Genomic DNA, 26807 nt, shown 5'->3' on the forward strand with positions numbered 1-26807 from the left:
GAGAGAGAGACGGACACAGAGAGAGAGAGAGAGACGGACACAGAGAGAGAGAGAGAGACGGACACAGAGAGAGCGAGAGAGACGGACACAGAGAGAGCGAGAGAGACGGACACAGAGAGAGAGAGAGAGAGAGAGAGACGGACACAGAGCGAGAGAGATGGACACAGAGAGAGAGAGAGAGACGGACACAGAGAGAGAGACGGACACAGAGCGAGAGAGAGAGAGAGACGGACACAGAGCGAGAGAGAGACGGACACAGAGCGAGAGAGAGACGGACACAGAGCGAGAGAGAGACGGACACAGAGCGAGAGAGAGACGGACACAGAGCGAGAGAGAGACGGACACAGAGCGAGAGAGAGACGGACACAGAGAGAGAGAGAGAGAGAGAGAGAGACGGACACAGAGAGAGGACGGACACAGAGAGAGACGGACACAGAGAGAGCGAGAGAGAGAGAGAGATAGAGAGAGAGACGGACACAGAGAGAGAGAGAGAGAGACGGACACAGAGCGAGAGAGAGAGAGAGAGACGGAGATAGAGAGAGAGAGAGAGAGAGACGGACACAGAGCGAGAGATGGACAGAGAGAGACCGACACAGAGAGAGAGAGAGAGAGAGAGAGACGGACACACAGAGAGAGAGAGACGGACACAGAGAGAGAGAGAGAGAGAGAGAGAGAGAGAGAGAGAGACACACGGACAGAGAGAGAGAGAGAGAGACAGAGAGAGAGAGACGGACACAGAGAGAGAGAGAGAGACGGACACACAGAGAGAGAGAAAGAGACTTTACCTCCACTATCTCTTTCCATTCCTCTGTCTGTCTTCCCCTCTCTCCCCCATACTTTTATTTCTCTCCCTCAATATTTTAGTTTTTGTACACACCTCTGTGTACACCCCCCTCTTCTCCCCCTCTCTCTGAGTTGGCACAATGGATGAGGGGCAACGGTTGGCATTGATCAGTTTAGCCCAGTCAGGGAGCTGGGCTGGCAGAGGCCTCTCTATCTAAGCCATGTCTCAGTGTTGTATATCCAGGACTGCTTTGACCCACATTGACACCCTGGTTACTGAGGAGGAGCTGTCTGTCAGGTTGTCACAGTGACCTTGAGGGTTCCATCACAGGCACCCCACTGTGAAGCTCTATTGGTTACCTATAATCAGCATCCCTCACATCTCCATCACTCCTCTAATCAGCATCCCTCATTCCACTCCTCTTCTCTTTGAACTGTGGTTCTCTCATCACTGCAGAGTTCCTGACTGAGTCCTTGGAGATGAAGAGACTGAGACGAAGGCTGTTGAGTCAGTACAAAGCAGGAGCTGGGAGTTTTTTGGGGAGGGGGAGAATAAGTGTTAGTCAGAGATCATAAGCAGCTCATTATCAAAGCTTAGGATGTTCAGTCAACATGTCAACAGGGGCTTGGATTTCTCTGGCTTTTTTTAGCATATTCTCCTGTCTATATTTTTCTCCATCTTGCAATCTCTCTCTCGGTTCTCACCCAGTCTGTCACAACACATCTCTCTTTCTGTCTCCGCTGCAAAGCTTCCTGGGATATCAGCTTCGTGTCAGATCTGGTTGGTAACGGGATTGGCTCCTGAGATGTGAGAGAAGGAGAGGAAGAAGAAAGAGACAGAGACAGGTAACAACATCTCCACCCGCTGGTCCTCAACACTGGGGCCCCACAAGGGTGCGTTCTGAGCCCTCTCCTGTACTCCCTGTTCACCCATGGCTGCGTGGCCATGCACACCTCCAACTCAATCATCAAGTTTGCGGATGACACTACAGTGGTAGGCTTGATTACCAACAACGACGAGACGGCCTACAGGGAGGAGGTGTGGGCCCTTGGAGTGTGGTGTCAGGAAAATAACCTCACACTCAACGTCAACAAAACAAAAGAGATGATTGTGGACTTCAGGAAACAGCAGAGGGAGCACCCCCCAATCCACATCGACGGGACAGTAGTGGAGAGGGTAGTACGTTTTAATTTCCTCATCGTACACATCACGGACAAACTGAATTGGTCCCCCCACACAGACAGCGTCGTGAAGAAGGCGCAGCAGCGCCTCTTCAACCTCAGGAGGCTGAAGAAATTAGTCTTGTCACCAAAAGCACTCACAAACTTCTACAGATGCACGATCGAGAGCATTCTGTCGGGCTGTATCACCGCCTGGTCCCGCAACTGCTCCGCCCACAACCGTAAGGCTCTCCAGAGGGTAGTGAGGTCTGCACAACGCATCACCAGGGGCAAACTACCTGCCCTCGAGGACACCTACACCACTCGATGTCACAGGAAGGCCATAAAGATCATCAAGGACAACAACCACCCGAGCCACTGCCTGTTCACCCCGCTATCATCCAGAAGGCGAGGTCAGTCCAGGTGCATCAAAGCAGGGACCGAGAGACTGAAAAACAGCTTCTATCTCAAGGCCATCAGTCTGTTAAACAGCCATCACTAACATTGAGTGGCTGCTGCCAACACACTGACTCAACTCCAGCCACTTTAATAATTGGAATTGATGGGAATTGATGTTAAAATGTATCACTAGCCACTTTAAACTATGCCACTTTATGTTTATATACCCTACATTACTCATCTCATATGTATATACTGTACTCTATACCATCTACTGCATCTTGCCTATGCTGCTCTGTACCATCACTCATTCATATCTTTATGTACATATTCTTTATCCCTTTACACTTGTGTGTATAAGGTAGTAGTTGTGGAATTGTTAGGTTAGATTACTAGTTGGTTATTACTGCATTGTCGGAACTAGAAGCACAAGCATTTCGCTACACTTGCATTAACATCTGCTAACGATGTGTATGTGACAAATCAAATTTGATTTGATTTAAGAGAAGTTTAGGATAGAAATGTGATTTGGAGTGTGTGTGCACACAAGTTTGTGTAGTTTCCGTAGTAGCAGAGTAAATCTGCAATGGAAGCAAACTGCTATGTAACCAGTAAGGCTGCTCAGAGTGCTGCGAGGCACTGATGATAGCTTTGCACACTTGGCACTCTCTCTACCAGCTTCATGAGGTAGTCACCTGGAATGCATTTCAATTAACAGGTGTGCCTTGTTAGAAGTTAATTTGAGGAATTTCTTTCCTTCAGTTGTGTTGTGACAAGGAAGGGGTGGTATACAGAAGATAGCCCTATTTGGAGAAAGACCAAGTCCATATTATGGCAAGAACAGCTCAAATAAGCAAAGAGAAATGACAGTCCATCATGGAAAAGTGGCTACTTTGAAGAGTCTAAAATATATTTTGATTTGTTTAACACCTTTTTTGGTTACTACATGATTCCATATGTGTTATTTCATAGTTTTGATGTCTTCACTATTATTCTACGATGTAGAAAATTGTAAAAATAAAGAAAAACCCTGGAATGTGTGTGTGTGTGTGTGAGAGAGAGAGCACAAACCCGACAAGGAATTACGTAAACCCTGTTACCAAGCAGAGTCTATCATTGTGAAGTTGAGCCAAAGGGCTGCAAGTGTGTGAGAGCGAGCACGATCGACTGAGTGTGTGATATCATTTGAAGAGCGGCGTGAGAAGGAGAAATGTAGACCGGGTTAGAAAGTTGATCCTGATGTGGATTGAAAGGTTTCTGAACACAACCTTGTTCAGCAGGAAGTGAATAGCAGAGCTTAGAGGGAATGACATTAGTGTCTGTGTGTGTCCGTCTCTGCAGGTTAGCTGACACCTGAGATTGTGAATGCTAGAATTGTCTGCCCCCTACCGCAAGAAACGTGTGCCCAGCCAAGCATGTGATAGGCTTTTTGACTTGTGTTTTTCTGCATTGTCTGTGTGCGTGCAAAACCAAACTGAGTGCCCTCTTCTTGTCTTTTCCCACAGCTCTCCTGTACAAGCCGATTGACCGTGTGACCAGAAGCACACTGGTTCTTCATGTGAGTACACACACGTGGTACAGCCATGAGGGATTCCTGATCTGCCTAGAGACAAATGACAAGATTGGATTAGAGGGGACCACAACGTAGAGCTAGATTGAATATAGATAGGACAAGATGGATACACATCAGGGATTAAGAGTTAGTGCTGTCAGGTTGTGTAGTCATGAGAAACACAGTGATGGAGCTGGGAGGAATTTAACTAGAAATTCCCGACGAGCTTAACAATGCAGCTTGGTTCTGGATCCATCTGCAAAGTCAAACCCTGCCTTCTGCTGCTGAGAGGAAGTGTTCCATTCCATTTGCTAAGCGTATACCTTTTCTCTGCACGGTGTATCGAAATGACATGCTGTTAGAAACAACATACTCTCCTTTGATGGGCTTCAACCAAGAGGAAAGCGGAAGCCGCCCACAGAGCAGAGATGCCTAGACGTCTCCTCCAGTCTAGCTTCCAGTGCATTTGATGAATAAGTTTTACATAAAGCTCGTGGAACCATGGCTAAACAAACAACAGTTGGTTTCCTACAAACAAAGGTCAGGCCAGATCATCCAAATCAGAGACACGGCCTGCGTCCCAAATGGCACCCTGTTTTCTATTTATTGCACTTTTGACCAGGGCCCATTGTGTTTGACCAGGGCCCATTGTGTTTGACCAGGGCCCATTGTGTTTGACCAGGGCCCATTGGGTTTGACCACGGCCCATTGGGTTTGACCAGGGCCCATTGTGTTTGACCAGGGCCCATTGGGTTTGACCAGGGCACATTGGGTTTGACCAGGGCCCATAGTGCAATATACAGTTTAAGTCGGAAGTCTACATACTTAGGTTGGAGTCATTAAAACTCCTTTTTCAACCACTCCACAAATTTGTTGTTAACAAACGAATAGTTTTTGTAATTCGGTTAGGACATCTACTTTGTGCATGACACAAGTAATTTTTACAACAATTGTTTACAGACAGATTATTTAACTTATAAATCACTGTATCACAATTCCACTGGGTCAGAAGTTTACATACACTAAGTTGACTGTGCCTTTAAGCAGCTTGGAACATTCCAGAAAATGATGTCATGGCTTTAGAAGCTTCTGATAGGCTAATTGACATCATTTGAGTCAGTTGGAGGTGTACCTGTGGATGCATTTCAAGGCCTACCTTCCAAGCTCAGTGCCTCTTTGCTTCACATCATGGGAAAATCAAAAGAAAATAAATTGTAGACCTCCACAAGTCTGGTTCATACTTGGAAGCAATTTCCAAATGCCTGAAGGTACCATGTTCATCTGTGCAAACAACAGTACACAAGTATAAACACCATGGGACCACGCAGACATCATACCGCTCAGGAAGGAGACGTGTCCTGTCTCCTAGAGATGATCGAACTTTGGTGCGAAAAGTGCAAATCAATCCCAGAACAACAGCAAAGGACCATGTGAAGATGCTGGAGGAAACAGGTACAAAAGTATCTATATCCACAGTAAAACGAGTCCTATACCGACATAACCTGAAAGGCCGCTCAGCAAGGAAGAAGCCACTGCTCCAAAACGGCCATAAAAAAGCCAGACTACGGTTTGCAACTGCACGTGGGACAAAGATCGTACTTTTTGGAGAAATGTCCTCTGGTCTGATGAAACAAAAATAGAACTGTTTGGCCATAATAACCATCGTCATGTTTGGAGGAAAAAGGGGGAGGCTTGCAAGTCAAAGAACACCATCCCAACAGTGAAGCACGGGGGTGGCAGCATCATGTTGTGGGTGTGCTTTGCTGCAGGAGGGACTGGTGCACTTCACACAATAGATGGCATCATGAAGAGGGAAAATTCTGGATATATTGAAGCAACATCTCAAGACATCAGTCAGGAAGTTAAAGCTTGGTCGCAAATGAGTCTTCCAAATGGACAATGACCCCAAGCATACTTCCAAAGTTGTGGCAAAATGGTTTAAGGACAACAAAGTCAAGGTATTGGAGTGGCCATCACAAAGCCCTGACCTCAATCCCATAGAAACTTTGTGGGCAGAACTAAAAAGTGTGTGTGAGCAAGGAGGCCTACAACCCTGACTCAGTTACACCAGCTCTGTTGGGAGGAATGGGCCAAAATTCACCCAACTCATTGTGGGAAGCTTGTGGAAGACTACCTGAAACGTTTGACCCAAGTTAAACAATTTAAAGGCAATGCTACTAAATACTAATTGAGTGTATGTAAACTTCTGACCCACTGGGAATGTGATGAAAGAAATACAATCTGAAATAAATCATTCTCTCTACTATTATTCTGACATTTCACATTCTTAAAATAAAGTGGTGATCCTAACTGACCTAAGACAGGGACTTTTTACTAGGATTAAATGTCAGGAGTTGTGAATAACTTCCTACTTCAACTGTATGTAGGGAATATGGTGCCAATTGGGGCACAGCCACAGACGTGAACGTTTCTGTATTATAGTCTGTCATATACTGTACAAAGACATGTACTGTACCGTCTGCTCAACCTTCCACAGGTTGTCACAATAAATGAACTGAGGTGTGCTGACGAGGCATAAATCAGCCAATTGGCTTTTCTTTCACACGCTCCTCTGAAAAAAGTATTTTAGTTACGCTGAGATAATAAGATATTAGCAATGTGGAGGCAGACTGTCTCAGCTATTAGGTAGCACTTTAAAAGTAAAATAATTAGTTTTGCCCACTGTTCCATCAAGGAGAGATTCTGATATGCTTTTATTAGAGGAAAAGATTTGTTAGAAAACCCAGCCAAATATCCAAATAGTCCAATTCATCAAAATGGATAAGTAGATCTGGTGTTATAGGTTTAAAAACACCTGCACATTGACTGTCCTTAGACCATCATTTGACAATCATTGACTGTCCTTAGACAATCATTTGACAATCATTGACTGTCCTTAGACAATCATTTGACAATCATTGGCTGTCCTTAGACAATCATTTGAATGGATGGGGGTCTCTGTTTTTAAATTGGGGTCTCTGTGACTATTTGAGAGTTGCATTGCGATATCCCCGGCGTGTGTAATATCTAATGATCTCTCTGTGTGTGTGTGTTATAATAGGACCTGCTGAAGCACACCCCTAAGGACCACCCAGATTTCCCCCTGCTGCAGGACGCTCTGAGAATCTCCCAGAACTTCCTGTCCTCCATCAACGAAGAGATCGACCCCCGCAGGACCGCCATCACTACGCCTAAGGGAGAGGTGGGGTCTCACACACTCTCTCACACCGTTGTGACAGACTACCTAATGCTTTTCAGCAATTCATGTTGTAACCTTGGGGAAGTGTGTGAATGTATTTGTGAATTGTGTTTTGGGGTCAGAAAGAAACCGACAGTGTCTCTACTCCTCCTGCCCTCATCCTCAATCTCTTCATTACCAGCCACCTCTATCTATTTCTGTCTCTCTCCCAGCATGCATTGTAGGGTTGTTTGATGTTTCTCTCTTTCTAACACTACCTTTGTTTCGTTCTGTCATTTTTTTTCTGCTTTTCTCCTCTTAATGCTCCTCTGAGTTTATACTCTTTACATTCTCTGCCTGCGAAGTCCTTCCTCTCTCCCATCCCTTTTCCCCCTCTATCCCTCTCTCCCCCTCTCCTCCTTTCTCCCTCCATCTCTAAACCCTCTACTTTCTGCTTTTATCCGTCTCTCCCTCTCCTCCTTTCTCCCTCCATCTCTAAACCCTCTACTTTCTGCTTTCCTCCCTCCGCCCTCTCTTTCTATCCCTCTCTCCTCCTCTCCTCCTTTCTCCCTCCATCTCTAAACCCTCTACTTTCTGCTTTCCTCCCTCCACCCTCTCTTTCTATCCCTCTCTCCTCCCATCTCTTCCTCGCTCTCCCTCTATCCCTCTCTCTATATCCCTATTCCATTCAGTCAGCTTAGTTTTTAGCCTCCTGTCTGTCTGCTACCAGAAATTAAAAACTGTCTCTGCTGTCTTTGGCTCACACTTTTCCGATTACTCCAGTTCTGGTTTAGCTCGGCCTTATTTTAGGTTTCCCAGTTGGCTCGCTAGAGATGGACAGATGCAGAGAGGGAAAGGGGGCAGTGTTTTGAGAGATGGACAGATGCAGAGAGGGAAAGGGGGCAGTGTTTTGAGAGATGGCCAGATGCAGAGAGGGAAAGGGGGCAGTGTTTTGAGAAATGGCCAGATGGCAGTGTTTTGAGAGATGGACAGATGCAGAGAGGGAAAGGGGGCAGTGTTTTGAGAGATGGCCAGATGCAGAGAGGGAAAGGGGGCAGTGTTTTGAGAGATGGACAGATGCAGAGAGTGAAAGGGGGCAGTGTTTTGAGAGATGGACAGATGCAGAGAGGGAAAGGGTCAGTGTTTTGAGTTCTTAGTGGCTTATTTAGCTGATGATTGACACAACTGTCATGGAGAATGTAGACAGCAAGAAAATATAGACAAGTGATGTTCTTTCATATTGCTGAACTCTGACCTATACCTCCTACAGTACATCCTGTCTATTTAACTGTGTGTGATAGGCAGTATCCCTCAGACTAGGCCCAGGGCTCAGAACAGGAAGTGAATGTTTACAGGAAGTGATGTCATGGAGTTTCTCTCCCTTGTAGGCTCGTCAGCTGGTGAAGGATGGTTTCCTGGTGGAGATGTCAGAGGGTTCCAGGAAACTGCGTCACGTCTTCCTCTTTACAGACCTACTGCTCTGTGCCAAAATGAAGAAGACCTCTGCAGGGTAGGTCAACACATACTCATGCACATTCAGGCATAAACATACCCACTGTGCTATTCACTGTGCATATTACATAATACACTCTTAAGTGGTCTCCAGTGTGAGTTGATGAGTGTTTTCATTCTGTTCTGTTGATGGGGGTGGGTGGGTGAGCAGAGCAGCTGGTTGAGGCCATAGCCCATCAGTGCAGGCCAATGTGAGTTGATGAGTGTTTTCATTCTGTTCTGTTGATGGGTGGGTGGGTGGGTGGGTGAGCAGAGCAGCTGGTTGAGGCCATAGCCCATCAGTGCAGGCCAGTGTGAGTTGATGAGTGTTTTCATTCTGTTCTGTTGGTGGGTGGGTGGGTGGGTGAGCAGAGCAGCTGGTTGAGGCCATAGCCCATCAGTGCAGGCCAGTGTGTGTGACTGGAGAGAGAATAAGTTGTACATATTAACACGAAGACTCTTCTCCTCCGCCTCACTGTGAAAGAATAAACTCCCCATAACGTCTCCCTTCATCCCTCTAGCCCTCTCTCTCCAGTGAAGCTACTACAGGTTTATTTGATAGGAGAGAGAGCGAAAGCAAGAGATGCATAGTTAGTGATACAGGGCACATTCTGCAATAGGCTCTCCTTAAATGAGGCAGACTGATAGCTTATCCCGTATTCCTACAGAATTCTAATAGGGTTGATCAGGTTTTATGGGGTCCTGTCAGCTCTGCTGTGGCAGTGTATGAAGTATGACATCAGTGTATGAAATATGACAACAGTGTATGAAGTATGACAAGACTGTATCAGTGTATGAAGTTTGACAAGACTGTATCAGTGTATGAAGTATGACAAGACTGTATCAGTGTATGAAGTATGACAACAGTGTATCAGTGTATGAAGTATGACAACAGTGTATCAGTGTATGAAATATGACAACAGTGTATCAGTGTATGAAGTATGACAACAGTGTATCAGTGTATGAAATATGACAACAGTGTATGAAGTATGACAAGACTGTAACAGTGTATGAAGTATGACAAGACTGTATCAGTGTATGAAGTATGACAACAGTGTATCAGTGTATGAAGTATGACAACAGTGTATCAGTGTATGAAGTATGACAACAGTGTATCAGTGTATGAAATATGACAACAGTGTATCAGTGTATGAAATATGACAACAGTGTATCAGTGTATGAAGTATGACAACAGTGTATCAGTGTATGAAGTATGACAACAGTGTATCAGTGTATGAAGTATGACAACAGTGTATCAGTGTATGAAGTATGACAACAGTGTATCAGTGTATGAAGTATGACAACAGTGTATCAGTGTATGAAGTATGACAACAGTGTATCGGTGTATGAAATATGACAACAGTGTATCAGGATGAATAACAGCCCTGCTCTGAAGGGATTATCTCTCACTGCGGTTATTATTTCCTCCGTTTTGTAACTCCCAAGTGTTCTTTCATGTCATAATAAAAAGGAAGACAGTCTGGTGCTGTTGACTAATGTGGAGAAAGGGTTTAGAGTAGTGAATGAAGGGCTCGTATAGTGCTGAATATGAAGCAATTGACTTAGTGGATATCTGGATGTTAGGAAGTACATAGCATGCAGCAAGGCGTGTATTTCAATCTGGTCTCAATCTGGTGTTTGGGCCTGGGGGGGTGTAAATTGATGGGAATGACAGCATACACGTCCATAGATGAAGTGTTTAATTGATGGGAATGACAGCATACACATCCATAAATGAAGTGTTTACTTGATGGGAATGACAGCATACACATCCATAGATGAAGAGTTTAATTGATGGGAATGACAGCATACACATCCATAAATGAAGTGTTTAATTTACAGGATTGCCTACCATGGCCCAAAATGTCATTTTCCTGTCGGCACGGTTAACTTTGTTTGCTAGGTTAGGGTTGATTATGATTGACAGTTGTTGCTTCCTGCTACCTAACCGTGTGAAGGACATACAGTGTGGAACGAGCTCAATATTGTCCTCTGGTCTGGACTTTAACACCACAGGATTAGGCCAGCAGCGAGATAAAACAAGCGATCCAACTGATAGTTAATCATCAGTGTTAACTCACTGTGAAACCTTAATACTGTTCAATACCTCTATATCTACTCAGTCATTGTGGATTATTAATGTTTCTATTGATTCCAAAGCCCTGTTTCTCCTCTTAAATAATTGCTGTATACCATGAATATACCAGCCTTTCCCAAAGTATTCACATGAACCAGAGGTACATTAATGTGTGATTATGGTCAATTACGGCTGTGAAAAGCTCATTTGGGAGCTTGAAAGTGCTGTGGACAGACGGAGATTAGGTATGTAGATTTGATTCAACAGCAGCAATGCCAATCTTGGTCCCTCTAATCATCTCGACCTCAGTCTGTAATAGAGACGGTGTTTATTCACATCAGCCTAAACACTGCTGGGGGATTTAAACAGTGCATCAATACAGATACATATCTTAGAGAACAACAATACAACACCACGGACTACACTGAGACACAGTGGGTTAGGGTTCCCACTGCTGGGGGATCAATACAGATACATATCTTAGAGAACAACAATACAACACCACGGACTACACTGAGACACAGTGGGTTAGGGTTCCCACTGCTGGGGGACCAATACAGATACATATCTTAGAGAACAACAATACAACACCACGGACTACACTGAGACACAGTGGGTTAGGGTTCCCACTGCTGGGGGACCAATACAGATACATATCTTAGAGAACAACAATACAACACCACGGACTACACTGAGACACAGTGGGTTAGGGTTCCCACTGCTGGGGGATCAATACAGATACATATCTTAGAGAACAACAATACAACACCACGGACTACACTGAGACACAGTGGGTTAGGGTTTCACGGTAAGGTCTACCTGTTGTATTCGGTGCATGTGACAAATAAATTTAGATTTGAACACTCAAGTTATTTAACTAACCAAATAAAAAGACAAATCTAAAAAGAGAAGTCTTACTATTTGTTTATTGTGCTGTATTTTACTTCAGGGTTAAAACAGACCATGGTATTTAGTTTTGTTGTCATATTTCCCATCCCATCATTTTTGATGAGGTTTGCACCAATTGGAGGCTTAATGTATTCCTGTGTTAATGAGTGTACGATCCTGCCTTCAGGAATGATGATGGTAATGAAAGCTCGTTAAAGGGAATACAAATACTCCCAACACCATTACATCTCTAACACTATTAAAGCCAATTTATGATTCATCCAAAAATATGGTCCGAGGCACCGGGTGGATGGTTTGACGTAATTGCAGAGCCTTCTTAGGCATGCATATAATGACAGTATTTCCTCATTGTCTTTGTCCCTCCAGGCTCCTCTAAAAGATATTAATGATATTGAGCTCGCTCCACCTCTTTGTCTCTTTGTTGCTCTCTTTGTCTCTCCACTCTCTTTGTCTCGCGCTCTCTTTGTCTCGCTCGCTCGCTCTCTCTCTCTTTGTCTCTCTCTCTTTGTCTCACTCTATCTCTCTCTTTGTCTCACTCTCTCTCTTTGTCTCTCTCTCTCTCTCTCTCTCTCTCTCTCTCTCTCTGTCTCTCTCTGTCTCTCTCTCTGTCTCTCTCTCTCTCTGTCTCGCTCTCTCTCTCTCTTTGTCTCGCTCTCTCTCTCTCTTTGTCTCGCTCTCTCTCTCTCTCTTTGTCTCGCTCTCTCTCTCTCTTTGTCTCGCTCTCTCTCTCTCTCTGTCTCGCTCTCTCTCTGTCTCGCTCTCTTCTCTCTGTCTCGCTCTCTCTCTCTCTGTCTCGCTCTCTCTCTCTCTTTGTCTCTCTCTCTCTCTCTCTCTGTCTCTCTCTCTCTCTCTCTGTCTCTGTCTCTCTCTCTCTCTTTGTCTCGCTCTCTCTCTCTTTGTCTCGCTCTCTCTCTCTTTGTCTCGCTCTCTCTCTTTGTCTCGCTCTCTCTCTTTGTCTCGCTCGCTCTCTCTCTCTTTGTCTCGCTCGCTCTCTCTCTCTTTGTCTCGCTCTCTCTCTCTCTCTTTGTCTCGCTCTCTCTCTCTTTGTCTCGCACTCTTTCTCTCTCTCACTCTTTGTCTCTCTTTGTCTGTCTCTCACTCTCTAGGAGACAACAGCAGTATGAGTGTAAGTGGTACATCCCCCTGGCAGACCTGACCTTCCAGTTGCTAGATGACTCAGATGTCTGCCCCCACATCCAGGTGCTGCCTGAACACGAGATAGAGGAAATAAAGATCAAGATCTCAGTCATCAAGAGTGACATCCAGAAGGAGAAGGTGATTATTATGTTTGTTTCTTTGTTTGTTTTGTTCGTTTGTTTATTTTTTTGTTTCTTTCTATTTAGCCAGGTAAGTCTTTAAGAAGATACTTATTTAAACTAAACCTAATATTTCTTCATTGATCCGAAATGAATCCAAAATGGCGGTGATGCGGCCCTTCCTCTGCCTCACACTGTGTCAGGTCATGGTCAAGGCTCCAGTCTTTTAAGACCAGACCCCCTATTCCAGTAGGACACTGGATGAACAGTCTCCTGCCCAGTCCGGGCCCCCAGGTCTGCGCTGGGTTCCCTGGGTGTGTCGATCCCAGGAGCCCTAGGGTCTGTGTTTATTACTTTTTCCATTAGAACCTGCCTGCCTGGCTGTGTAATTAAGGCTGGGTTCCTCTGGCCTCATCACACTACTGTTATAGTATTGGAGAAGTTCCCCTCACTGTTTCCCTTAGAGAGGTTGGCCGGGGACTAGAGATCTTTGTGTCTGAGCCACACCCACAAAAAGAGAAAGCTCATCTGGACAGAGTCAGCACTTTACTGTATGTACAGTGCGTTCGGAGAGAATTCAGAATTTTTCCACATTTTGTTACGTTACAGCCTTATTCTAAAATGGATTAAACATTTTGGACACAATACCCCATAATGACAAAGCTAAAACAGGTTATATTATTTAAATTAAATAAATACCTTATTTACATAAGTATTCAGACCCTTTGTTATGAGACTCGAATTTGAGCTCAGGTGCATCCCGTTTCCATTGATCATCCTTTAGATGATCAAACTTGATTGAAGTCCACCTGTGGTAAATTCAATTGATTAGACATGATTTGGAAAAGCACACACCTCTCTATATAAGGTCCCACAGTTGACAGTGCATGTCAGAGCAAAAACCAACCCATGAGGTCAAAGGAATTGTCCTTAGAGCTCCGAGACAGGATTGTGTCGAGGCACAAATCTGGGGAAGGGTACCAAAACATTTCTGCAGCATTGAAGGGCCCCAAGAGCAAAGAGGCCTCCATCATTCTTAAATGGAAGAAGTTTGGAACCACCAAGACTCTTCCTAGAGCTGGCCACACAACCAAATTGAGCAATCGGGGTAGAAGGTCCTTTGCCAGAGAGGTGACCAAGAACCGGATGGTTACTCTGACAGATCTCCAGAGTTCCTCTGTGGAGAAGGGAGAACCTTCCAGAAGGACAGCTATCTCTGCAGTACTCCACCAATCAGGCCTTTATGGTAGAGTGGCCAGACGGTAACCACTCCTCAGTAAAAGGCACATGACAGCCCGCTTGGAGTTTGCCAAAAGGAAGGCGAAAATTCACCTTCCAACGGGACAACAACCCTAAGCACACAACCAAGACAATGCAGTAGTCTCTGAATGTCGTTGAGTGGCCCAGCCAGAGACTGGACTTGAACCCGATTGATCATCTCTGGAGAGAACTGAAAAAAGCTGTACAGTGATGCTCCCCATTCAACCTGACAGAGCTTGAGAGGATCTGCAGAGAAGAAGGGGAGAAACTCCCCAAATAGAGGTGTGCCAAGCTTGTAGCGTCATACCCAAGAAGACTTGAGGCAGTAATCACTGCCAAGATATAGGTGTGTTGACTGTGATAAAGGCACTGATTATGAACTGTCTTGTTTGCTAAATGGACAAATGAAGTAGGCAGTGGCATGGTGCATATAGACATAGAAGCACAGTGACATATGCCTCAATACAGTCATATCTGTGGCGTATTGGAGGTGTGACTATCAGTTAGTTATTTTTGGCATACCATCCCATGAGAGTGAATGTCATTTCAGTGCACTGCTTGCTATGAATTCTACCTGGTGGTGTTTTCATGTTTAGGTCAAAAAAATAATGCCCTGTTTGTTTGTTTATGTGTGTGTAGAAAGCGCTGAAGGGCCAGAGTCGTAATGTGGAGCGTCTGAGGAAGAAGATGAATGAGCAGGAGTCCTGGCTGCTGTTACACTCTCCCACCATCCCCTTCCGCATCCACAACAAACACGGCAAGGTAAACTACTGCTGCCTAAACACTGGCGCTGGATCAGATCTATTTTGAGCAATTTGGCTTTTTGAGGTCGTTTTGGTTAGATTATTTTTAAAAAATTATGTTTTGTTTCGAGGGCTTTCAAAAGGGCCGACAGTTGCCCATCCCTGACTTACAGCATGTATTTTCAGGTAGAGATAGCTCGCGAAGCAACTGCTCTCTGTCTCTGTGGCTACCCAGACCGGACAAGAAGGTGTGCAATGGATTATGGGCATTGTAGTTCATTACCATTTTTTCTGAGCTAAAGTATGTTGAATATTGGCCTTTGGAAACTTTAGGTTACGTTATGTAACCCCGGTCCTCTGAAAGAGTGCGTCTCACTATGGGACACGCCCTCTTTTGCAAGTCATTGGTTGAAGCCTTATTCAATCATGCCTAACAGGCCAAACAGAGTGGTGTATGGCATGGTGTATGGCATGCACATCTATATAACACCCTGCACTACTCTGGTTTCCTCATTCTAAGAACTACCTCTTACACAAGTCTGGTGAGATGTCTCTTACAGAGAATCAGGGTTACATACTGTCACACCAAAGTTCTCTTTCAGTCGACTCGGTTCAACATTTCACTATGGGACACTTGCAAAACGCCCTGATTGCCAATAGCTTGTTTCCTGAGAAGCCTGTTGTGGTACATGGTAATCTACCTGATCCAGCCTACTCAGCTCCAGGGTGCGCTGGGGAGGGTGCAGTAGCATCCAGGAGATAGAACCTCACAAAGGAGTGAGGGGAAGCTAATCTAGCCATCGTACAATAAGACGGAGATGTCTCTGTACAGTGCCCGTGACATGGCAATGCCTCTAGTGCAGGTAGTCCCAAACTGGGGCTCTACCGTCGGGGTTAATCCAATAGAAATGTGATTCTCATTTCTTCATGTTTTCTAACAGTCCATTTATATTTTCCAACGGGGCTATACATTTGGGTGAGGTTTTTTTCTCGCCTGAGTATCCTCGTTTCACTGCCAAAAAATCTAATTAAACTATTTAGTGTTCAGTGAAATAACAACACAATGTCAAATACAGGTACTGTAGCCTAGTCAAATAATTAACATCCAATCACATTAACCGTTACTCTCTCGCAGGAAACCTTCACTCTTGCGGGAAACCTTCACTCTTGCGGGAAACCTTCACTCTTGCGGGAAACCTTCACTGTTGCGCAGACATTTAGAAATGAAAAATGACAATTTGAAAAATAATCCATGGGAGTTTTTTGAGCGAGAATAAAGACAACTTTTGAGTAGTAAGACAAGCAACAGATACCATTAATAAGAAGGGGCTAGAAGCGTCTTATGGTGAGCTACCAGGTGTTTAGGACAGGCGAGCCCCATACTATAGTGGAGGACTTAATAAAAAGGCCCAAAGAACTATACAGACAATTACTTCATCAAACAACACTGTTTCACGACACATCAGTGACATGACAGGAGATGTTTTGAAACAATTATTGCTTCGCATACAAGCTAGTGAATTCTATGCGTTACATCTAGATGAGTCAACATGCCTGGCACAGCTCCTGGTACATGTCCGTTCCGTTTATGGGGGGTCCTATAAGAGCTCTTTGTCACTTCCCACGAGCCAGGTTGGGACAAAAACTCTCTAATTCTTATGTTTAATAAATGTATCGTATAGTGTGTGTGGCAGGCTTACAATGATGGCAAAAAACAACATTTGAGAGTGCGCTGACCCTGGTGCTAGAGGGGGTACGCAGCTGGAGGTTGAATGTTGGAAGGGGTACGGGACTGTAAAAGTTTGGGAACCACTGTTGTAGTGGAATGTGCATGGGCACCGAGGGGAGACGGCAATCCTCGACAACTAGACGGCTTTGTCCAAACAATGGAAGAGCCATTGATAAACGCCGACGTGGAAATAAGCATCCTTGAGGTCTGCTGTGGTGAACAAGACTCAACGATGGTTGTTGAGTTGCCAAAAGTCCAGGATGGGGCGTTTATGATCACTTTGTTTGATGTACAGTTACAAGAGGACATGGCGTTATACCCTGGGTTGTTCTGAACAGAATGAGCCTTTGTTTGTCGACTGTGAAGGAAATTTGCTGCTGCACAAGCACCTGAATGCAATCATGACTCCTTTCTATGTGCACCAAAATGATCTGTTTCCCCGAACTGCATTGTGAAAGCCTAACACTGTAATATTGTGTTTTATAACTTAGCTAATAAGATTTCAATCAAACAAACTTTCAGATCATGCACACCTGACCCAGGGTGCGATTTATAGTGGACCATTGTCCAGGAATGGTCTTATCATGTTACTGAGTGTATCCAGAGTATTTCCGTTATCAACAAAATGTGGGGTAAATGCACATAAAATCAACAGTGTAATGTTTGGATTCAGTCTTGCGTCTATGTTTCCCATCATCTCCAAACTGTTCCCTTTCAACTGGTACCATGGTTATGTATTTGTTTTTCATATTTCTTCTGTAAGAAACATTTACATTTAGCCCTATCCATGTAAGCCAGTTCTCATGAGTGTAAAGGGTTGATGCCTATGTTTGGGGTTGGATAATCTGCCTCTGCTAAATTAGAGGTCGACCGGTTAATCAGAATGGCTGATTAATTAGGGCCGATTTCAAGTTTTCATAACAATCGGTAATCAGCATTTTTGGACACCGATCATGGCCGATTACATTGCACTCCACGAGGGGACTGCATGGCAGGCTGACTACCTGTTATGAGAGTGCAGCAAAGAGCCACGGTAAGGCGCTAGCTAGCCTTAATCTTATCTTATAAAAAACAATCAATCTTAACATAATCACTAGTTAACTACACATGGATGATAATATTACTAGTTGATCTAGCTTGCATATAATCAATGCGGTGCCTGTTAATTTATCATCGAATTACAGCCTACTTCGCCAAATGGGTGATGATTTAACAAGTGCATTCGTGAAAAAAGCACTGTCGTTGCACGAATGTACCTAACCATAAACATCAACGCGTTTCTTAAAATCAATCCACAAGTAAAACATTTAAACCTGCATATTTAGTTAATATTGCCTGCTAACATGAATTTATTTTAACTAGGGAAATTGTGTCACTTTTCTTGTGTTCTGTGCAAGCAGAGTCAGGGTATATGCAGCAGTTTGGGCCGCCTGGCTCATTGCGAACTGTGTGAAGACCATTTCTTCCTAACAAAGACTGTAACTAATTTGCCTGAATTTTACGTAATTGTGACATAACATTGAAGGTTGTGCAATGTAACAGCAATATTTAGACTTAGGGATGCCACCCGTTAGATAAAACACAGAACGGTTCCGTATTTCACTGAAAGAATAAACGTTTTGTTTTCGAAATGATAGTTTCCGGATTCAACCATATTAATGACCTAAGGCTCGTATTTCTGTGTGTTATTTTGTTATAATTAAGTATATGATTTGATGCTTGATAGAGCAGTCTGACTGAGCGGTAGTAGGCAGTAGCAGGATCGTAAGCATTCATTCAAACATCACTTTCCTGCGTTTGCCAGCAGCTCTTCGCTGTGCTTCAAGCATTGAGCTGTTTATGACTTCAAGCTTATCAACTCCCGAGATTAGGCTAGCAATACTAAAGTGCCTATAAGAACATCCAATAGTCAAAGGTATATGAAATACAAATGGTATATAGAGAAATAGTCCTATAATTCCTATAATACCTACAACCTAAAACTTCTTAACTGGGAATATTGAAGACTCATGTTAAAAGGAACCACCAGCTTTCATATGTTCTATGTTCTGAGCAAGGAACTTAAACGTTAGCTTTTTTACATGGCAAATATTGTATTTTTACCTTCAACACTGTTTTTGCATTATTTAAACCAAATTGAACATGATTCATTATTTATTTGAGACTAAATTGATCTTATTTATGTATTATATTTAGTTAAAATAAAAGTGTTCATTCAGTATTGTTGTAATTGTCTTCATTACAAATATATATATTAAAATGGGAATCTGCTTTTTTTGGTCCTCCAATAATGGGTATCGGCGTTGAAAAATCATAATCGGTCGACCTCTACATCTGTGGTTTGGATTAGCAGTATTGATGTACTGTTAATTTTCCATCACTGGAGGGAGCAGTTGTCCTATAAAATGTTATTTCCACTTTTTCCTGAAAGTTTCCCCCTGTTTTGTCCTCAGAGCTACCTGTTCCTCCTGTCTTCAGACTATGAGAGGTCAGAGTGGAGGGAGAGCATCCAAAAACTACAGAAGAAAGGTACAGGAGGAGTCTATGTACATAGACATGGAACACTGGTCACTTTCATAATGTTTACATACTGTTTTACCCACTTTATATGTATATACTGTATTCTAGTCAAGGCCATCCTGTTCAGCTATTGCTGTATATACTACTTTATCCTACGTATTCTTCAGATATACTACATATTCTATCCACATACTGTCCATAATGGCTATACATCCCATCACATATTTATACTCTGGACTCCGACATTGCTCGTCCTAATATTTCTATACTTCTAAATTCCATTATTTTACTTTTAGATTTGTTTGTATTGTTAGATATTACTGCACCTTTGGAGCTAAGAACATAAGCATTTCGCTACACAAGCAATAACATCTGCTAAATATGTGTATGTGACCAATACAATTTGATTGGAGAGTGAGCAGACAGTGATATTGGTTTCTTACCACTGTTTTTTCAACTCTATATATAACTCTATATAACCTGTAGCCCGGCTTTATGTTCAGGTTTATTGATTGTGTATTTCTGTGTTTGTGTTCAGATCTGCAGACGTGTCAGTTAAGCTCTGTAGAGCTGCAGGTCCTCACCAGCTCCTGCTGCAAACTCCGAACTGTCCACAACATCCCTGTCACCAGTAATAAAGATGGTAGGACACACACACACTCACATTTTCCTTTCTACTTCCTCAGATGGGATGTTTGGATTGGGGTGACATTAAAGCCATCTGGCAGCCCCACTGTGAGCTCCCAGGATGCACTGGGGGACAGGAAATGGCAGGGAGACGCTCAGCTTACACACGCAGCTACAGGAGATACACACACTCACATACACAACCTCACTCACACAGACCCACATTTAACAAACTAGAAACCATTCATAAAATTTGAAGAAGCACGACGCGCCACAAATAATACTGTTATACCACAGCACTCTTCTATTCACATCTGATGTGTTTTCATGCTTTTCTTCTACATATCTTAGAGATGCAATAACTGTACTTTATTTGTATTTATTTGACCTTTATTTAACTAGGCAATTAGTTTAGTCAGTTAAGAACAAATTCTTATTTACAATGAGGCCTAGAAACAGTGGGTTAACTGCCTTGTTCAGGGGCAGAATGACAGATTTGTACCTTTTTACCTTAATTCGATCTGGCAACCTTCCGGTTACTAGTCCAACGCTCTAACCACTAGGCTTGCCTGCCTGCCGCCCCAGGTAGCCTCTCTCAGAAGAGAAACATGTTCTTCTTGCGAGTCAGGCCACAGTATTTTAAAACCTTGATTACAGACAGCGATACACTCTGAACAAAAATATAAATGCAACAGTTTCAATGATGTTACTGACTTACAGTCCATGTAAGGAAATCAGTCACTAAATGAATTAGGCCCTAATCTATGGATTTCACATGACTGGGAAATACAGATATGCATCTGTTGGTCACAGATACCTTAAAAATAAGGTAGAGGCTTGGGTCAGAAAACCAGTCCGTCCGTATCTGGTGTGACCACCATTTGCCTCATGCAGCGTGACACATCTCCTTCACATAGAGTTGATCAGGCTGTTGATTGTGGCCTGTGGAATGTTGTCCCACTCCTCTTCAATGGATGTGTGAAGTTGCTGGATATTGGCGGAAACTGGAACATGCTGTCGTACATGTCGATCCAGAGCATCCCAAATATGCTCAATGGGTGACATGTTTGAGTATGCAGGACATTGAAGAACTGGGACATTTTCAACTTCCAGGAATTGTGTACAGATCCTTGCGACATTGGGCCGTGCATTATCATGCTGAAACATGGGGTGATGGCGGCAGATGAATGGCACGACAATGGCCCTGAGGATCTCATCTCGGTATCTCTGTGCATTCATATTGCTATCGAAAAAATGCAATTGTGTTCATTGTCTGTAGCTTATGCCTGACCATACCATAACCCCACCGCTACCATTGGGCACTCTGTTAAAAATGTTGACATCAGCAATCTGCCCGGTACAGTTGAAACCGGGATTCATCCGTGAAGTGCACACTTCTCCAGTGTGCCAGTGGCCATCGAAGGTGAGCATTTACACACTGAAGTCGGTTACGAAGCCAAACTGCAGTCGGGTCAAGACCCTGGTGAGGGTGACGAGAATGCAGATGACCTTTCCTGAGACGGTTTCTGAAAATTTGTGCAAAAATGAATTGTTTGTGCCTCAGAGGATCCTGCAGGTGAAGAATTCAAATTCTCTAAAACAGCGTTGGAAACGGCTTATGTTCGAGAAATGAACATTCAATTCTCTGGCAACAGCTCTGGTGGACATTCCTGCAGTCAGCATTCCAATTGCACACTTCCTCAACATGAGACATCTGTGGCATTGTTGTGACAAAACTACACATTTTAGAATGGCCTGTTGTCCCTAGCACAAGGTGCACCTGTGTAATGATCATGCTGTTTAATCAGCTTCTTGATATGCCACACCTGTCAGGTGGATGGATTATCTTGGCATAGGAGAAATGATCACTAACAGGGATGTAAACATAATTTGTGGGAAATAAGCCAACACTTTACATGTTGCATTTACATTTTTGTTTTCCTTGTGTTGACCTGAAGTACAGCTCCTAGCTTGCACTGAGCGTTCCTGATTGCTTACATTCAGTTTGTCAAAGCAACTCCCATTATACTGACATCAAACACGTCTGTTCTCTCCAGTTTAGAGGGGGTCTGAAATGTCATTAAGCAAAGCAAAGATTTACATTCTTTCTCCTTTATAGTCACTTTACAGCACAGTATGTATGGCAAAGACTCCGGCTCCGGTTCATTGGCAGACCATGCTATGAAATGTAAGGAGTAGCGGAGGGGTGAAATAAAGACCAGCTGGAGGAGGAATGTGACCCCTAGTTCCCATGGCTCTTTCTGACGCAACACACAGGCCATTACAGGGACCAGGTAGAAGCAACTAACCACAGATCTAGGCTCCGATTACTATAACTCTGATCCTGACCTTATCCATTACGGAGATATAGGAATACACATTGACAGGTTATTGCTATCATCTCCTTTAGTGAGTCTTTTTGTTGTGGTTAAGATGGACAGAATGACATGTCTGAAAGTGGATGGGGGAAATTAAAGATTACAGTCTAGATCTTCTCTGCATTCTCCCTCTCTCTTGGTGGCATGACCTGTCTGTGACTGTTCACACACGGTCCATAGCACCATTCATACACGTGAGATATTGTTTGTCCAGGGCTCAGTACCTCTCCAGAGCGTGACCCGGTGGGCCTGCGGGGATCTCCAAAAGGCCTGCTTCAGTTTCAGCCAGTTTCACCCCATGATGACAAAGCAAAACAGGTTTTTAGACATTTTTGCTAATTTATTAAAAATATAACACGGAAATATCACATAAGTATTCAGACCCTTTACTCATTTTTTTGTTGAAGCACCTTCAGCAGCGATTACAGCCTTGAGTCTTCTTGGGTATGACGCTACAAGCTTGGCACACCTGTATTTGGGGAGTTTCTCACATTCTTCTCTGCAGATCCTCTCAAGCTCTGTCAGGTTGGAAGGGAGCGTCGCTGCACAGCTATTATTATGTCTCTCCTGAGATGTGCGATCGGGTTCAAGTCCGGGCTCTGGCTGGGCCACTCAAGGACATTCAGAGACTTGTCCCGAAGCCACTCCTGTGTTGTTTTGGCAGTGTGCTTAGGGTCTTTTAGTCCCTGCCGCTGAAAATCATCCCCACAGCATGATGCTGCCACCACCATGCTTCACCGTAGAGGTGGTGCCAGGTGTCCTCCAGACATGATGCTTGGCATTCAGGCCAAAGAGTTCAATCTTGGTTTCATCAGACCAGAGAATCTTGGTTTTCATTGAGAGTCTTTAGGTGCCTTTTGGCAAACTCCAAGCTGGCTGTCATGTGCCTTTTACTGAGGAGTGGTTTCCATCTGGCCACTCTATCATAAAGCCCTGATTGGTGGAGTGCTGCAGAGATGGTTGTCCTTCTGGAAAGTTCTCCCATCTCCACAGAGGAACTGAAGCTCTGTCAGAGTGACCATTGGTTCTTGGTCATCTCCCTGACCAAGGACCTTCTCCCCCGACTGCACAGTCTTGGTGGTTCCAAACTGTTTCCATTTAATTATACTGGAGGCCACTGTGTTCTTGGGGACCTTCAATGCTGCAGAAATGTTTTGGTACCCTTCCCCAGATCTGTGCCTCGACACAATCCTGTCTCGGCGCTCTACAGACAATTCCTTCGACCTCATGGTTTGGTTTTTGCTCTGACATGCACTGTCAACTGTGGGACATTATATAGACAGGTGTGTGCCTTTCCAAATCATGTCCAATCAATTGAATTTACCACAGGTGGACTCCAATCAAGATGTAGAAACATCTCAATGATGTTCAATGGAAATGGGTTGCACTTGAGCTCAATTTCGAATCTCATAGCAAAGGGTTTGAATACTAATGTAAATAAGGTATTTCTGTTTTTATTATTGATAAATGTGCAACATTTTCTAAAAACCTGTTATAGCTTTGTCATTATACGGTAATTTGTATAGATTGAGGGATTTTATTTTTATTTGATCCATTTTACAATAAGGCTGTAACGTAACAAAATGTTGAAAACCTGGACAGGGTCTGAATACTTTCAGAATGCACTGTACTTGTCAAGCTTGTGACACTACAAACTTGTTGGATGCATATGCTGTTTGTTTTGGTTGTGTTTCAGATTATTTTGTGCCCAATAGAAAAGCATGGTAAATAAAGTGTTATATTTTGGAGACACTTTTATTGTAAATAAGAATATAATATTGTTTTTCAACACTTCTACATTAATGTGAATGCTGCCATTTTAAACTAAATGATGTTTCATACACCGTTATTTTCAATGAGCTAGCTAGCAGCAGTTCCTCTCACCAGATTATGATGAATTTAAATGTAACTTCCTGTTGAAAGTTGATCTTGAAAAGGGCAACGCTAAAAAATGAGCAACAACATCCTCTTCAATAACACCTGCTGCAACCACTGCAAACTAGCCTACAACAAAAGCTAGCTAGACCCTGGGAAAACTACTGCTCACTATTGTGCAGGGACCGAGAAGGCAGAAGTTTTCATGAGTTTTTGTAAAAACGGTCACACCCATTACCAGTCAATGGCACCAGTCCAAAATTCTTCCCCAATGCAGTTGCATGGCAGATGCCTTCTATCTAGCTTCTGATGGCCGAGCCAATGGCTGACTTAGCTAGCTAGCGTTATCTCTCCACAGACCACCAAAGAAAAATCCTGATTGGATCTTTTTTCTTTCAGTGTTAAACCCTTTACTTTCTAACAAAAATATAAATTAAATCAAATTAAATTGTATTTGTCAAATGCGCCGAATACAACAGGTGTCGTAGACCTTATAGTGAAATGCTTACTTACAAGCCCTTAACCAACGATGCAGTTTTAAGAAAAATACCTAAAAAATAAAAATACCTAAAAAAGTAAGAGATTAGGAAAACAAATAATTAAAGAGCAGCAGTAAATAACAATAGTGGGGCTATATACAGGGGGTACCGGTACAGAGTCAATGTGTCAATGTGCGGGGGTACCGGTGTCGGGGTAATTGAGGTAATTATGTACATGTAGGTGGAGTAGGTGGAGTTATTACACTTATCTCCCTCACTAGCTTTAAGCACCAACTGTCAGAGCAGCTCACAGATTACTGCACCTGTACATAGCCCACCTATAATTTAGCCCAAACAACTACCTCTTTCCCAACTGTATTTAATTTTAATTAATTTATTTATTTTGCTCCTTTGCACCCCATTATTTTTATTTCTACTTTGCACATTCTTCCATTGCAAAACTACCATTCCAGTGTTTTACTTGCTATATTGTATTTACTTTGCCACCATGGCCTTTTTTGGCCCAGTGGGCCCTTTTTACCTCCCTTCTCACCTCATTTGCTCACATTGTATATAGACTTGTTTATACTGTATTATTGACTGTATGTTTGTTTTACTCCATGTGTAACTCTGTGTCGTTGTATCTGTCGAACTGCTTTGCTTTATCTTGGCCAGGTCGCAATTGTAAATGAGAACTTGTTCTCAACTTGCCTACCTGGTTAAATAAAGGTAAAATAAATAAATAAAAAATAAAATTAAAGTGGCTTAAAGTGTCGGGGGGGAGGGGGGGGCAAATAGTCTGGGTAGCCTTTTGATAAGCTGTTCAGGAGTCTTATGGCTTGGGGGTAGAAGCTGTTTAGAAGCCTCTTGGACCTAGACTTGGCGCTCCGGTACCGCTTGCCGTGCGGTAGCAGAGAGAACAGTCTATGACTCGGGTGGCTGGAGTCTTTGACAATTTTTACGGCCTTCCTCTGACTGGTATAGAGGTCCTGGATGGAAGGAAGCTTGGCCCTGGTGATGTACTGGGCCATATGCACTAACCTCTAGTGCCTTGCGGTCGGAGGCCGAGCAGTTGCCATACCAGGCAGTGATGCAACCCGTCAGGATGCTCTCGATGGTGCAGCTGTAAAATCTTTTGAGTATCTGAGGACCCATGCCAAATCTTGGCAAATCTTGTCTCGTGAGGGGGAATAGGTTTTTTCATGCCCTCTTCACGACTGTCTTGGTGTGCTTGGAACATGTTAGTTTGTTGGTGATGTGGACACCAAGGAGCTTGAAGCTCTCAACCTGCTCCACTACAGCCCCGTTGATGAGAACGGGGGCGTGCTCGTTCCTCTTTTTTCTCTTTTTCCTCTAGTCCACAATCATCTCCTTTGTCTTGATCATGTTGAGGGAGAGGTTGTTGTCCTGGCATCACATGGTCAGGTCTCTGACCTCCTCCCTAAAGGTTGTCTCATCATTGTCAGTGATCAGGCCTACCACTGTTGTGTCATCAGCAAACTTAATGATGGTGTTGGGAGTTGTGCCTGGCTGTGCAGTCATGAGTGAACACGGAGTAAGTACAGGAGGGGACTGAGCACGAATCCCTGAGGGGCCCCGTGCTGAGGATCAGCGTGGCGGATTTGTTGTTTCCCACCCTTACCACCTGGGAGCGACCCATCAGGAGGTCTAGGATCAAGTTGCAGAGGGAGGGGTTTAGTCCCAGGGTCCTTAGCTTAGTGATGAGTTTTGAGGGCACTATGGTGTTGAACACTGAGCTGTAGTCAATGAATAGCATTCTCACATAGGTGTCCCTACCTGGGGACACCCACATAGGTGTCCCCAGGTAGGAAAGGACAGTGTGGAGTGCAATAGAGTTTGCATCATCTGTGGATCTGTTTGGGCGGTATACAAATTGGAGTGGATCTGGGGTTTCTGGGATAATGGTGTTGTGAGCCATGACCAGCCTTTCAATGCATTTCATGGCTACAGATATGAGTGCTACGGGTCGGTAGTAATTTAGGCAGGGTACCTTAGTGTTCTTGGGCACAGGGATATGGTGGTCTGCTTGAAACATGTTGGTATTACAGACTCAGACAGGGAAAGGTTAAAAATGTCAGTGAAGACAATTTCCGGATGGTCAGCGCATGCTCAGAGTACACGTCCTGGTAATCCGTCTGCCCCAGTGCCTTGTGAATATTGACCTGTTTTAAAGGTCTTCCTCACATCGGTTGCGGAGAGCTTAATCACATGGTCATCTGGATAGTTGATGCTCTCATGCATGTTTCAGTGTTACTTGCCTCGAAGCGAGCATAGAAGTTATTTAGCTCATCTGGTAGGCTCGTGTCACTGGGCAGCTCTTGGCTGTGCTTCCCTTTGTAGTCTGTAAATAGTTTGCAAGTCCTGCCACA

General features: G+C 43.8%; 1 protein-coding gene across 4 annotated transcripts in view; it reads left to right on the top strand.

Moving 5' to 3' along the window:
- The window catches only part of LOC112228572 (active breakpoint cluster region-related protein), a 260234-nt gene that overhangs the window by 150097 nt on the left and 83330 nt on the right, over positions 1–26807 (top strand). For all 4 annotated transcript variants that reach the window (XM_042309121.1, XM_042309122.1, XM_042309124.1 and 1 more), the window contains 7 exons: positions 3849–3901; positions 6957–7097; positions 8462–8583; positions 12657–12825; positions 14706–14828; positions 18992–19067; positions 19597–19701. In XM_042309121.1, coding sequence (XP_042165055.1) covers positions 3849–3901; positions 6957–7097; positions 8462–8583; positions 12657–12825; positions 14706–14828; positions 18992–19067; positions 19597–19701 — 789 coding nt within the window. The remainder of the gene's footprint in view (positions 1–3848; positions 3902–6956; positions 7098–8461; positions 8584–12656; positions 12826–14705; positions 14829–18991; positions 19068–19596; positions 19702–26807) is intronic.

This window comes from Oncorhynchus tshawytscha, linkage group LG30, assembly GCF_018296145.1.
Source record: "Oncorhynchus tshawytscha isolate Ot180627B linkage group LG30, Otsh_v2.0, whole genome shotgun sequence".
Lineage (NCBI taxonomy): Eukaryota > Metazoa > Chordata > Actinopteri > Salmoniformes > Salmonidae > Oncorhynchus > Oncorhynchus tshawytscha.